Source organism: Schistocerca piceifrons, chromosome 2, assembly GCF_021461385.2.
Source record: "Schistocerca piceifrons isolate TAMUIC-IGC-003096 chromosome 2, iqSchPice1.1, whole genome shotgun sequence".
Taxonomy (NCBI): domain Eukaryota; kingdom Metazoa; phylum Arthropoda; class Insecta; order Orthoptera; family Acrididae; genus Schistocerca; species Schistocerca piceifrons.
The window spans coordinates 670368361-670381160 of record NC_060139.1 but is presented as its reverse complement, the minus strand read 5'-3'; the positions used below and the strand labels follow the sequence as shown (position 1 = coordinate 670381160).

The following is a 12800-nucleotide window of genomic DNA, read 5'->3' as shown; positions in this document are numbered from 1 at the left end:
AAAAAAATGAAGGTGGTGCAGGAATCATCTTTGCTTGACTTGATAAAACCAGCAATGCACGAGTGGTACAGAATGGAATCTTAAATTTATTACTCAAAATGATATTTAATGGAACTAACACATAAGGCAACTGTGGGAATGCAGAAGAAGACTTTTATTGGAGGAGTTCTAATTAAATGTCTCATTCATGAAGGAACCCAAGACTAATGGAGTACTCAACAGTAGTGTCAACAGCAAAAATTGAATGAAATCAGTGACATACTGTAAGGACCATTACAGGTTAGTATAACCAATACTGATGCTTAGTAGAGATGGTTAGAACTTAAAACGTGAACTCTAGAAGTTACGCAGCATTCTAGGGAAACTCTTTTTGTGTAAATTTAGAGAAGATCAGGCAACAATCTGCAACCTATAATAAATATCATGGACAGGGATAGTAACAGCAGGAAGGGGGGTGGAGGGAAGACTGACATGAAATGTTTCCGAGCCCACACACAGTCAGTAACTCCTCACTGAACATGCCAATGTAGTAACAAAATCACTGATACTAGTACTATACATGCAAAAAAGTTGACACTAGGCGCGATGGCTGATGGGAGCGACCGTAAAGGCATTTCCCATTTACAGCCGCTCCCATCATCTACAGTGCCGAGTGTCAACATTCTTTGCACGAACAATATCCTGAACTACGTAATGTACAAAGGCTTCCATAGTATACTTTAATAACTTTTTGCCTGTAGTAGAAAGATTGTTTTGTGTTCAGAACATGAATTACTTACTTCACATCAAGTGAAAATAACGTATGTGTAAGGCATGGCAGTCCTGGACCTCTTCAATAAAATCAAATGGAAAAATTTCTTATAAATTTTTTTAATTTATTTTATTCATTTAGTTTTTGTGAGATGTGTCACTTTTCATTCAATGTAATAATTCCTAATGCATATAGAACCTTCTGTGGGGCAGTATGCTGGTAGTACCATTTGCATCATTACAGACATCACTGATGCAGTATGTTAACTAATTGCAATTACATCCATACTCAGCAAGCCACCTGATGGTATGTGGTGGAAGGTACTTTCAGTACCTCTATTGGTTCTCCCTTCTATTCCAGTCTCCTATTGTTTGTGGAAAGAAAGATTGTCGATATGCCTCTGTGTGGGCTCTAATCTCTACGATTTTATCCTCATGGTTCTAAGAGAGATATATGTAGGAGGGAGCAATATACTGCTCGACTCCTTGATGAAGGTACGTTCTTGAAACTTCAACAAAAGCCCGTACCGAGCTACTGAGCGTCTCTCCTGCAGAGTCTCCCACTAGAGTTTATCTATCATCTCCGTAACACTTTCGCGATTACTAAATAATCATGTAATGAAGCGTGCTGCTCTCCGTTGGATCTTCTCTATTTCTTCTATCAACCCTATCTGGTACGGATCCCAGACTGGTGAGCAATATTCAAGCAGTGTGCAAACAAAGTGCACTGTAACCTACTTACTTTGTTTTCGGACTGCATTTCCTTAGGATTCCTCCACCGAATCTCAGTCTGGCATCTGCTTTACACCAGAACTGCCCTAATGAAAGTGATAAACTACGGGTGGGCATCAAGGTACAATATTACTCTGAAATCTTGAGAAAAGTCCACGCCTACTTTGTAGTTTCGGGCTGTATATTTCAATAGAATCATAATGCTGTATTTGATTTTAAAACCCAAATAATCAATACAATTAAGTCACCTGTATGTTTAAGTCTTTCTACTGCAATTTTGAGCCACGAATTTGGACTGGAAAGAAATAACCTAACATTTTCCTATATTTCAATATTTTCGAAAGGGCTGTGTGTGAATGTTGCAGCAATTTGTGGTACTGATGAAATTTCTGGTACATTGGCAAAATTTGTGCAGTAACATTACTTCTACTTTTCTACATGCATTATCAACCTCTACATTTTTTAGATGTTGACCATGCATTATTTTCTCACGGCAGCTCATTTGAATGTGCTCTAGCTCATGCAAATGAAAACTTGGACCTGTATTGTACAAGATAGCCACAAAACGTAGAAGAAAATAACATGAAATATCATACTTCTACTTACCACTCTTTGTTGTCACTACCCATGAGTTTGCGTGTCTCCTCCTCCTCAGACACTGCTGGTGGCTGATACGAAATCTCTGACACAGGAGCATACTGTGCAGTCACAAGAAGATCAGTTGATGGATTCAATGTCAGCACCTACAGTAGTCACAAAGTTAGTATGTGGAATTGTCGACTGCACAGGAATTAATAGGAAGGCATGCAATGCAAAATGTAAAAAATGCAAGACACACCAATTGGGATAAACACTGTGTGAGAATTAGGTAATACACTGTCATTTCTGTTTCTTGCAGTGCTCAGTGGGTAATTGAGAAAAAGGAGGCACTTTAAGTTTTCATTTCTATTACACTGAAATCATGAAGCAAAGAAACAACTGGCATGACAGTGGCAGCTAATATATATTACAAATAATGTGCCACATGTGATTTCTTTTGGTATTATGTTCACTTTGTGCAGAGCATTGGTCTTACCACATGGTTAGATCTAAGAAAGGTAGAAAACCGTGCGAGCACACGCTCGCACTTCATCGAAAAAAGTAATATAAAATGCCATTTCGAACTATATATTGTTTTAGAAATACTTAACTAAGAGAGTAGACAGCATGTGCCGAAACATGGCTTGGTGGCAAGGGAAAACAATTTTGTTTTGTAGAAGGTAAATTCCTAAAAACTAATCTTTATTTTGGGGATAGTCTTAAATAATAATTTACTATGCCACATTTTAGAAACATCACTTTCACTTATAAACTATTGCATTATTTGGTAAGCAGGCAGTAGAACATCCGATAACCCAACCTTAAGGTAAACGGAGCTTACATCTTCACTGTTTTGTCAGAGTTGTGCTACTGTTTGGGCAAGAAAGGAGATACCATCTGTGGAAAGTTATGTTCCAAAATATATTAAGAATGAATTGCTAATTGATGTCTCGTTAATAAAAGTGATATGCTGACACTGTAAAAAAATGTGATAAAGAGAAAAAAATATTACTTAAAAGTCACAAAGAGATGGGCAGGTTGGCTAGCTTTCAGATCAATGGACTCATTTTTCAATGAGGGAAGAGGGAAATGGGAGGCAAAGCCACTCAGTTCCTAAGCAGCAAATAGGTTCCAAAAGCTGAGTGCTGTCTCCTGTTTTTGTGAATTTCTTTTAGCAGTAATGGGAATTGCTTCTGTTTTTAAGCACTAGCCAACTTTTGTCTCAGTGAGTAAGTTTTATGAAATGAATTTTTCTTTTCAAGCAAAGTCTTCATTACTATACTATATGTTGTTATGAAAACTCTGGCTTGCAAAAGTGATTTCATTTTAAAAAATTCTTTCAAAAAGAATTGTTTACATACAAAGTACATTTGGCATCTTAATGTGTGTAATACTCCACAAACAGCAAAATATTTCACATAAGTCTGTACAGCAGGAACAATATGGGCACACAGTACATTTCCGTACAAATAAAGCAAAGAAATTTAATCAAAATCTGTTTCAAAATCAGATTTCATGCTATTCTATTTCGGTCAATCATTCTAATGATATTTAAAAACCAAACATGCAGATAATGTATTTTTTTAAAATAATTACAAAATTGAAGAATGTCTACATTTTCTCTCATTTATGATGGGCCCTAAATGATAACTTTGAGAAACTGAATAGATCATCATTTGGACTAGGGAGATGAGCGTACCTCATTTTCAGGAATTCACAAGCTACGATAACCTACCAGATCTGTTAATGTCCAACCCTAATAACTGCTCAGAAGCACAGGAACTATGCCTACAGCCAACTATTAGCACCTAATTACATCCTGTAGATCCTTAATTACACTTTCTGATAGTCAACAGACATAATATTTCAACGCAACTTATTTCTGTTGATTCTCACTGTAAATTGACGTTCATATTACCAAGTAAGTGCACATTATGTATCAAGATGAGAAAAAAAAGGGCATCATTAATTACCAGATCTCCTCGCAAATATTTGTAGCATTCCAAAACATTCTATTCTTTGTCATGGCTGGGTTTGCCAAGGCTATTAGTATTTCTGACAGAATGTAGTCTACTCTCGGGACCTTTTTTCAGCTCAGGTATTTCAGTGCTTTATCAATTTCTTCGTGCACAGTATCATCTCTCATCTCTTAATCATATATATCCTCGTCTATGTCTATAATAATGCATTCAAGTTCATCTCCCTTGTATAGACCTCTATATACTCTTTTTCACCTTTTCCTTAGGATTGGTTTTCCATCTGAGCTCTTGATATTCATACAGCTGCTTCTCTTTTCTCCAAATGCCTCTTTTTTGTAGATGGTATGTATCTTTCTCCTAGTTAAACATTCTTTTAAATCCATACATTTGCCCAGTAACTGTTTTGCACTTTCAGTCTAACTCATTTTAAATGTCTGTATTATCTTTACTATTTTTATCAATGTAAAACCTGGATGAATAGCACATCTAAGAACACCAACATTTCAACATTCAAATATAACAGTTCAGTAAATTCAGCATGTGGGCTCTTTCTAGGCAAGTACCATGAAAAGTAGTGCTGATTATAGAAGCAAAAAATAGTTGCACTACTTTTTAACACTGGCTGTCTCTGCGATAACACTCCCCTCTGCTTTTTACATTATTTTGAGTGCAGGAACTGTCATTCCATCAGTTTTAACACTTAGTAAGTCTCCTGGTTTGTTTTACCTAAATTAACCTGCTGCCACAGTTAGTTTATCTCAAATTTCAGTTTCATGGAATTTACTTAAAGGGTATGTCTTATCTTGACAACAAACTTCCAAAACCTTCAAAACATATACTAAATGAATGATACTTCCAGAAGGAAAATGTACACTGCTTATATGCTCACTCTTTCATGCATCAATGGGATTTGTAACATGAGAGTGGAGGGGCTAGGTATTTTGCAACTGCTAACAAAATAATTTATTCTGTACTTAACTTCTGTCCCAAATGCCCACAATCTAGTTACCAAGACACCATACCATATAGCAGTATCAGTTTCAGATTTTTAAATTACCACAATTTATTGTGATAGTTTGCAAATTGTTTTTGTTGCAGTAATTACCAAGGTTGAAACTTTCTTTTTATAAAATTCCCCACAGCCTATCACATAATTTGTATTATAAATTCCTTGAGATCTACAAAAATATAAGAGCACTATTATAGAAATGCACTAGCATAGAAATTTTCAGGGTTAGGCCTATACCACTGCAGTTATCACAAAGATTTGAAAATCTCACGACTACATGCTACTTAAATCATAAAATTAACTAGTACTGTTCATTTATCAAAGAGTAATGGCTACACTATTAGCAATGATGCCATTTCACTCCTACGTAACTTTCGCAGTCCATGCAATAGTTTGCTTAAGAGTAAAATTTACATTTCTAATATGGCAAGCCTACGCAGAAAAAGCCTAGAGAGACCTAGCTATAGTAAAAAGAGAAGTCTGTAATTTATCAAAAACCGGTACCTACCATAAAATACTCCATGAGTTAGCATAAAATGCACAAACACAGCTTATAATATACAGTATACTCTCAATTTCCGATTTGAAAAACATAAAAGATTAAGGTACAAAATTTCCATTCTACAGAAGTGTAAATGTGTTCTCTTACAAACGCAACAGAGAAAATCTTTACATTACAACAAGAAACAAACCTTCTTAGCCTGTCTTAACATAAGTACCTACAAATGGGTTCAAGAAAATCGCACAGAACCATTCCGTTAGCTATTACAGCTGTAACTAATATGGACTTAAAGCAAAACACTGTATTAACTTCATAAACTTAATAGTCTTAACAATTAAGACATGGCTTCACTTAGAGGGTAGCCAAGAACAAAATGTAACTTAAAATATGATTTTATATTTCTCTGTGGGCTAGATAACATCTGAGTTTGAATAATGTCGGTTTTAAAATACAATTAGTAACGGGAATGTAATTCCCACACAAGAGCCAACAGAGGTGACACAGCAGCAAATAAATTACATGTAGGCCTATGTGAATATGTTGGTAGCGACCCACAGCATACTCTCAAACAGTTTTACTATTTAACAACAACTTTAGTTTGGCTGTGAAGCCATCTCTCGATGATATTCCTAATAGTAAAATTTTACACTAGAGAGGGTTTCAAATTAGTATTGAATACTCAGCACAGAACAATGTGGTAGTCAATATTTTTCCAAGAAGTACGTGTCCTCACCTGGCCGTTGCTTGCCTGGTTGTCCAGCTGTCTGGCCAGTCTCTGTTCCTTCGAGTCGAAGCAGAAGCAACTCTTCCTCCTCCTGATCGTGCGTACGTAAAAGGCTATAAGTACAAAACCAATGACAATGAGAATTGCACCAGCAACTGCAATCACTAAATCACTTGTAGAACCACTTTCATCCGCTTCGTGCTGGCGGGTGTCTGAATAATCGACAGCTCCTTCAATGAGCATAATAAGCCCTGCTGCTAAAGCAAACAATCCGAGGACAAGCGTTACCCACTGCAGGCATTTCGTTCTGTTAATGCCATTACTAACAGTCTGAGACAAATAACTGACGCGCGTCCAGTCCCTCTGTTGCTCGTATGTTTCGGTAGTAGGCTGGTAGACGGGCCCGCTGGCAGGCATGGTGAAAATTTGCTGTCGCACTTGTTTACAAACTACGAAAAACGGTTAAGAAACTAATACGGTACGAGAGGGCAGAATTCAGATTCCAGAAAACACATTAAAACTCTAGTTCCATTTAATGAAACACCGTATGTAACAGAACTACACCACGGTCTTCTGTTCTCACCACGAACGCAAACACTACTGCCAGGACACCATTATAGCTTCCGTGTTGCTATCAAGGCCATGTCCACATGAGTCACGTGGTGGGGGCAAACGAATTGGTAGTCAAGCTGACGATTATCCATCGAATTTCAAAGAGAAAACACACTAAGAATAAGTAGATATGATGCAAAATGAATAAAGTAAATTATTTTCATTTCTTGTAAGTCTAGAAGTTACAATTATACATTTTATGGCATATATTTTCATAACAACAGTACAGCCTTTTTTGACAGCAATGACAGGTGGACACCAAATTGTTTACGTGTTTAGCGTTTTCTGAATTGTTCGAAGAAGCTGATGCTGATAAAAATTATACTAGCTGAGCAATATTTTCCCCCAAAATGAAATTGCTTCACTTTATGGCATAAATGACATCTTTGGGTCATACTGTGTAAAAGCCCACTCAACAGTAACTCTAATTGCTTGGTTTTAAGTGCGTAAATGAATAAAATGGTGGCCGTATTGTTACTAAAACGAAGTACACGTGGCAATAAGATAAAAAATCTCGCAGCAAGAGACCACATTTTTGCTGCTTGTTATTTGTCAACGATAACTGGGGTTTTGATTATTTAAAAAACTGATTACTTCGTGATAGCGCTTTTATTAATCGCATCAAAACAAACATTAACAAATAACAAGAAGCAGAAATGTGCATCAGTTATGGTGTGATTGCTTTTCCGCTGCCCGTTTCTGTTTCTATTCTATCATGCACGTGACCTGCGTGTTTCACAGGAAGAAAAAAAATCAAGGATGTCTATCCAGTACTGATCACGCACAGAAAAAGACCTTACGTTAAACAAGGATATATAATCTAGAAGAACAACTTTCGCAATTAAACCTTAGAAAAATCATCCAATATAATAGTTAAAAAATAATTATACCTTAGGAGGCTTTCTTAGACACATCTACACCCATACTCCGCAAACTACTGCGAAGTACATGGGAGATGGTGCTCGCTCTTCTACGCAGTGTTGAGATTTCTACCAGTTCCATTCGGATATGGATGTTTGGTGCTTACAGCCGCTCAAAGACAAGGTTATCAGCGTCGGATATGGAGTGCGTTAAGAATGATAAATGACTGTGCGCGCTGTAATTGACCTATCGTGTCTTCGCGGTTCTTACAGGAGCGATGCGTTGAACCTGAGGTACGTTCCTGGATCAACATTGGTTCCATAAATGTTGAAAACAGGCTTTCACGGGAGATCGCTTATCTTCAAGTGTCTGCCAGTAAACGTTTTATAGTAATTTCGTGGCACTCTCCTGTGGATCAAGCAAAGCTATGACCATTCGTTGCCTGTCTTTGATGTGTCCGGTATATACTATCTGGTATGGTTGCTACTCTCTTGTGCAACATTCTACGATGATTCGCACGAGTATTTTGTAGCAATTGCCTTTGTAGACCTATTCCATATTCTAATCAGTTAACAGGTCTGCCACCTTATTTACCGATCACTGAACCCTTGTGATCAAAATATTTCCTTGTGATTAAAGTATTCCATGGATCCCACGGGGAACGACCTCTGGATGTGCCAAAAATCAAAGATCTTCTTTTTTCGTAATTTACTAACGGTAAGTGAAATGACTGAACACTATTAAAGGCAGTTGAAATATAGCTTTAATTCTAAACATAAAATAATATAAAACATTGAATTCAAGAGATTATGTGAAGATATTCTTCGGTGGAGTAGAAGAAGTTGTCCAGAAAGTTGGTTAATTTAGTCTTAACTTCCACTTCATATCACTATATGACATTTAATGTGCTCTTGCAGGTTGTTGAATACACTTGTAGCCATGTCGCTGACTCCTTTATGTACTCATTATTAATGTTAACTCCTTGAAGTCTTGGTAGAGATGCCTGCAGCTAAAACACAACTACATCTGTCTGTCCACTCAAGATAACACTCTGCGTCCTCCCTACTACGAAACCTTAATCTCATCGCAAATTTCGTTTGATATCCCAATTGATAGACGTTGTCGACAAGGTATCGAGTAAAAATACTTCTCGCAAATACAAAAAATATTACGTCTACGTGACTACCTTCATTCACGGCTTTCAGGATGTAATGTGAGAAAGCACGAGTTTGCTTATCATGACCAATGCTTTCGAAATTCATGTTGGTGGGCATTAGGGCATTCTGTTCGTGATATCTCATTACATTTCAGTTTAGAATTTATCTACTTATGAGAGACTACAATAGCTGGATGTCAATGATAATGGACGATGGTTTTGTGGATCGCTTCTGCTATCTGTCTTGCAGGTCTCAGTAATCTGGGTTTTCTTCCAATCATTATGCACAGTTTTTGTCTGAGTTATGTATTATGGTTAAAGAAAGGGCTAAGTCAGCCGCGAATTCTATGTGGAAACTGAGAAGGACTTCATTTAGTCCTGGGACCTTGCTCAATTTTAGCGATTTCACCTCTTACTCAACGCCATTGTCACTAATGTTACTGTGCTTTTGTTTGTAAAGGAACATCTGGAAACGGAGTTTAGAATTTCATGTTTGCTTCGCTACGTCCAACATTTCCTGCATCACCCATGAGTGTCAATATATTAACTTTGGTCCAACTATCGGCCATTACACACGACCAGTATTTATTTTGCTTTTGTGAGAGGTTTCTCGATAATATTTTACTATGATAGATGCTGAAGGCTTCAAGCATCGTTCTACTCACAGCCAAAGGTGTTTGATTTAACATCTCTCTGTCTATAGCCTTCCACCATCCGTCCAAGAAGTTTCGAGACTGATTTTATTCCAGGCGTATACGTGACATCAGTGCTGTAACTACGATGCCAGCTTAAACTAATAACTGTATACAACAGATGTGCATTCGACCATGTGAGCAGTGTCATTCAGGTCACGCCTTGCTGGCTTGGCGCGCGAAGTGTCTCGGGCAGTCCAGCTCTCCAGTTCTGATCGTTCCAGTAGACAGACATGTTGTCTGTTATAGCAGTATTTGTTTCATGCAGTTTCATTTACTACAGTTCCGACCGTCGCTAGGTACAGACATGTTGTCTGTAGTAGTAGTATTTGATTCATGAAATTTTATTCTCCAGTTGTGACGGTTCCAGTAGACAGACATGTTGTCTGTCGCAGGATGTATTTCATGTTATTTTAGCCAGATATAATGACAGTAGAAAGATATGTTCAATACGTTGTGATCAAGAACAGTTTCTAGTGTCTATATCAATAAAAACGCGAGTGGTATCCCAAATGAGTTATAGTTTTTTCGTAGCAGCAGTTCCTTGCGAAGTTAATTTCAACCTCAAGAAAAGGAATCCATGACCCGCGTGCTGTTTTCTGCGCTGGGGACATCATCATCATGAAGACAGCAGGTTAGTGAAGTGTACAAGAACTTATGTAATCCACACAGGGCAGTGGAAACAACTAGGTACCTCACGTGTACTGCATGCACAGTACAAATGTGCTCAGCGACACGTCATCTGCAGTAATTCAGAGGAGGTAAAGAAGGATGAAAGTATTAACACTATCTCACTTTTTTTTCCTTTTTTCTTGCTTTACGCTATCCAAAACCGGCGCCGAGGCAAAACATTTAGCAAACATTTGTGATTGTGTCTCATATTGCATATTGCATTTTAATATAAGTGCAGCTACTTATTAATCAGATAATACTCTACTCATACAAACAACACAACAACACTTCATCATTCAGTTACAGTGCCACAACCTTGGGCTCGCTAAGGGTAGCAGCAATCCGAAACAGAGAACAGTCACACGAAGTGTTCCGAATGGTGCCAACTTTTAACGATCAGTGCTTCGGAGCCGGCTGCCAACTTATCGCGCACTTACTACAGTTTTTCTGCTGGGGCCTCATAACATCCTAATTTGTACAGGGTGTTACAAAATGGTACAGCCAAACTTTCAGGAAACATTCCTCACACACAAATAAAGGAAGAGGAGGATATTAGTGTTTAACGTCCCGTCGACAACGAGGTCGTTAGAGACGGAGCGCAAGCTCGGGTGAAGGAAGGATGGGGAAGGAAATCGGTCGTGCCCTTTCAAAGGAACCATCCCGGCATTTGCCTGATGCGATTTAGGGAAATCACGGAAAACCTAAATCAGGATGGCCGGAGATGGGATTGAACCGTCGTCCTCCCGAATGCGAGTCCACAAATAAAGAAAAGATGTTATGTGGACATGTGTCCGGAAACGCTTAATTTCCATGTTAGAGCTCATTTTAATTTCGTCAGTACGTACTATACTTCCTCGATTCACCGCCAGTTGGCCCAATTGAAGGAAGGTAATGTTGACTTCGGTGCCTGTGTTGACATGCGAGTCATTGCTCTACAGTACTAGCATCAAGCACATCAGACGTAGCATCAACAGATTAGTATTCATCACGAACGTTGTTTTGCAGTCAGTGCAATGTTTACAAATGCGGAGTTGGCAGATGCCCATTTGATGTATGGATTAGCACGGGGCAATAGCCGTGGCGCGGTACATTTGTATCAAGACAGATTTCCAGAACGAAGGTGTCCCGACTGGAAGACGTTCGAAGCAATTGATCGGCGTCTTAGGGAGCACGGAACATTCCAGCCTATGACTCGCGACTGGGGAAGACCTAGAACGACGAGGACACCTGCAAATGGACGAGGCAATTCTTCGTGCAGTTGACGATAACCCTAATGTCAGCGTCAGAGAAGCTGCTGCTGTACAAGGTAACGTTGACCACGTCACTGTATGGAGAGTGCTACAGGAGAACCAGTTGTTTCCGTACCATGTACAGCGTGTGCAGGCACTATCAGCAGCTGATTGGCCTCCACGGGTACACTTCTGCGAATGGTTCATCCAACAATGTGTCAATCCTCATTTCAGTGCAAATGTTCTCTTTACGGATGAGGCTTCATTCCAACGTGATCAAATTGTAAATTTTCACAATCAACATGTGTGGGCTGACGAAAATCCGCACGCAATTGTGCAATCACGTCATCGATACAGGTTTTCTGTGAACGTTTGGGCAGGCATTGTTGATGATGTCTTGATTGGGCCCCATGTTCTTCCACCTACGCTCAATGGAACACGTTATCATGATTTCATGCGGGATACTCTACCTGTGCTGCTAGAACATGTGCCTTTACAAGTACGACACAACATGTGGTTCATGCACGATGGAGCTCCTGCGCATTTCAGTCGAAGTATTCGTACGCTTCTCAACAACAGATTCGGTGACCGATGGATTGGTAGAGGCGGACCAATTCCATGGCCTCCACGCTCTCCTGACCTCAACCCTCTTGACTTTCATTTATGGGGGCATTTGAAAGCTCTTGTCTACGCAACCCCGGTACCAAATGTAGAGACTCTTCGTGCTCGTATTGTGGACGGCTGTGATGCAATACTCCATTCTCCAGGGCTGCATAAGCGCATCAGGGATTCCATGCGGCGGAGGGTGGATGCATGTATCCTCGCTAACGGAGGACATTTTGAACATTTCCTGTAACAAAGTGTCTGAAGTCACACTGGTACGTTCTGTTGCTGAGTGTTTCCATTCCATGATTAATGTGATTTGAAGAGAAGTAATAAAATGAGCTCTAACATGGAAAGTAAGCGTTTCCGGACACATGTCCACATAACATATTTTCTTTCTTTGTGTGTGAGGAATGTTTCCTGAAAGTTTGGCCGTACCTTTTTGTAACACTCTGTATATGTATTTATTTATTTTATAACAGTTGTAAATTGTCGTAGCTGTGCTGCGAAGGTACCAGAGCTCCAAGCGCTAAGAGAAAGCACTGATGCTCAAATCAAAGAAACGGGGAACGACGGTTGTGGATATGTATACGGACGAATAGACGCGCAACTGGTCGCTCAGATGAACCAAGGGTCTGCCAGCAGTGCCCCCTTAACGACCGTACAGCGAACGTTGCTGCTTAGTGGCCTCTGCATCAGG

The 12800-nt window shown here is 39.1% G+C and overlaps 1 protein-coding gene across 3 annotated transcripts in view; it reads right to left on the bottom strand.

Annotated features, from left to right (window-relative positions):
• The window catches only part of LOC124775035, a 41105-nt gene extending 34189 nt beyond the window's left edge, over positions 1-6916 (bottom strand). For 2 of the 3 annotated variants that reach the window (XM_047249806.1, XM_047249809.1), the window contains exons 1-2: positions 6285-6916; positions 2089-2225 (exon numbers count right to left, since the gene is read on the bottom strand). In XM_047249806.1, coding sequence (XP_047105762.1) covers positions 2089-2225; positions 6285-6692 — 545 coding nt within the window. In that variant the 5' untranslated portion in view covers positions 6693-6916. The remainder of the gene's footprint in view (positions 1-2088; positions 2226-6284) is intronic. The other variant, XM_047249807.1, reaches the window with a different exon arrangement.
• Positions 6917-12800: the final 5884 nt, after the last annotated feature.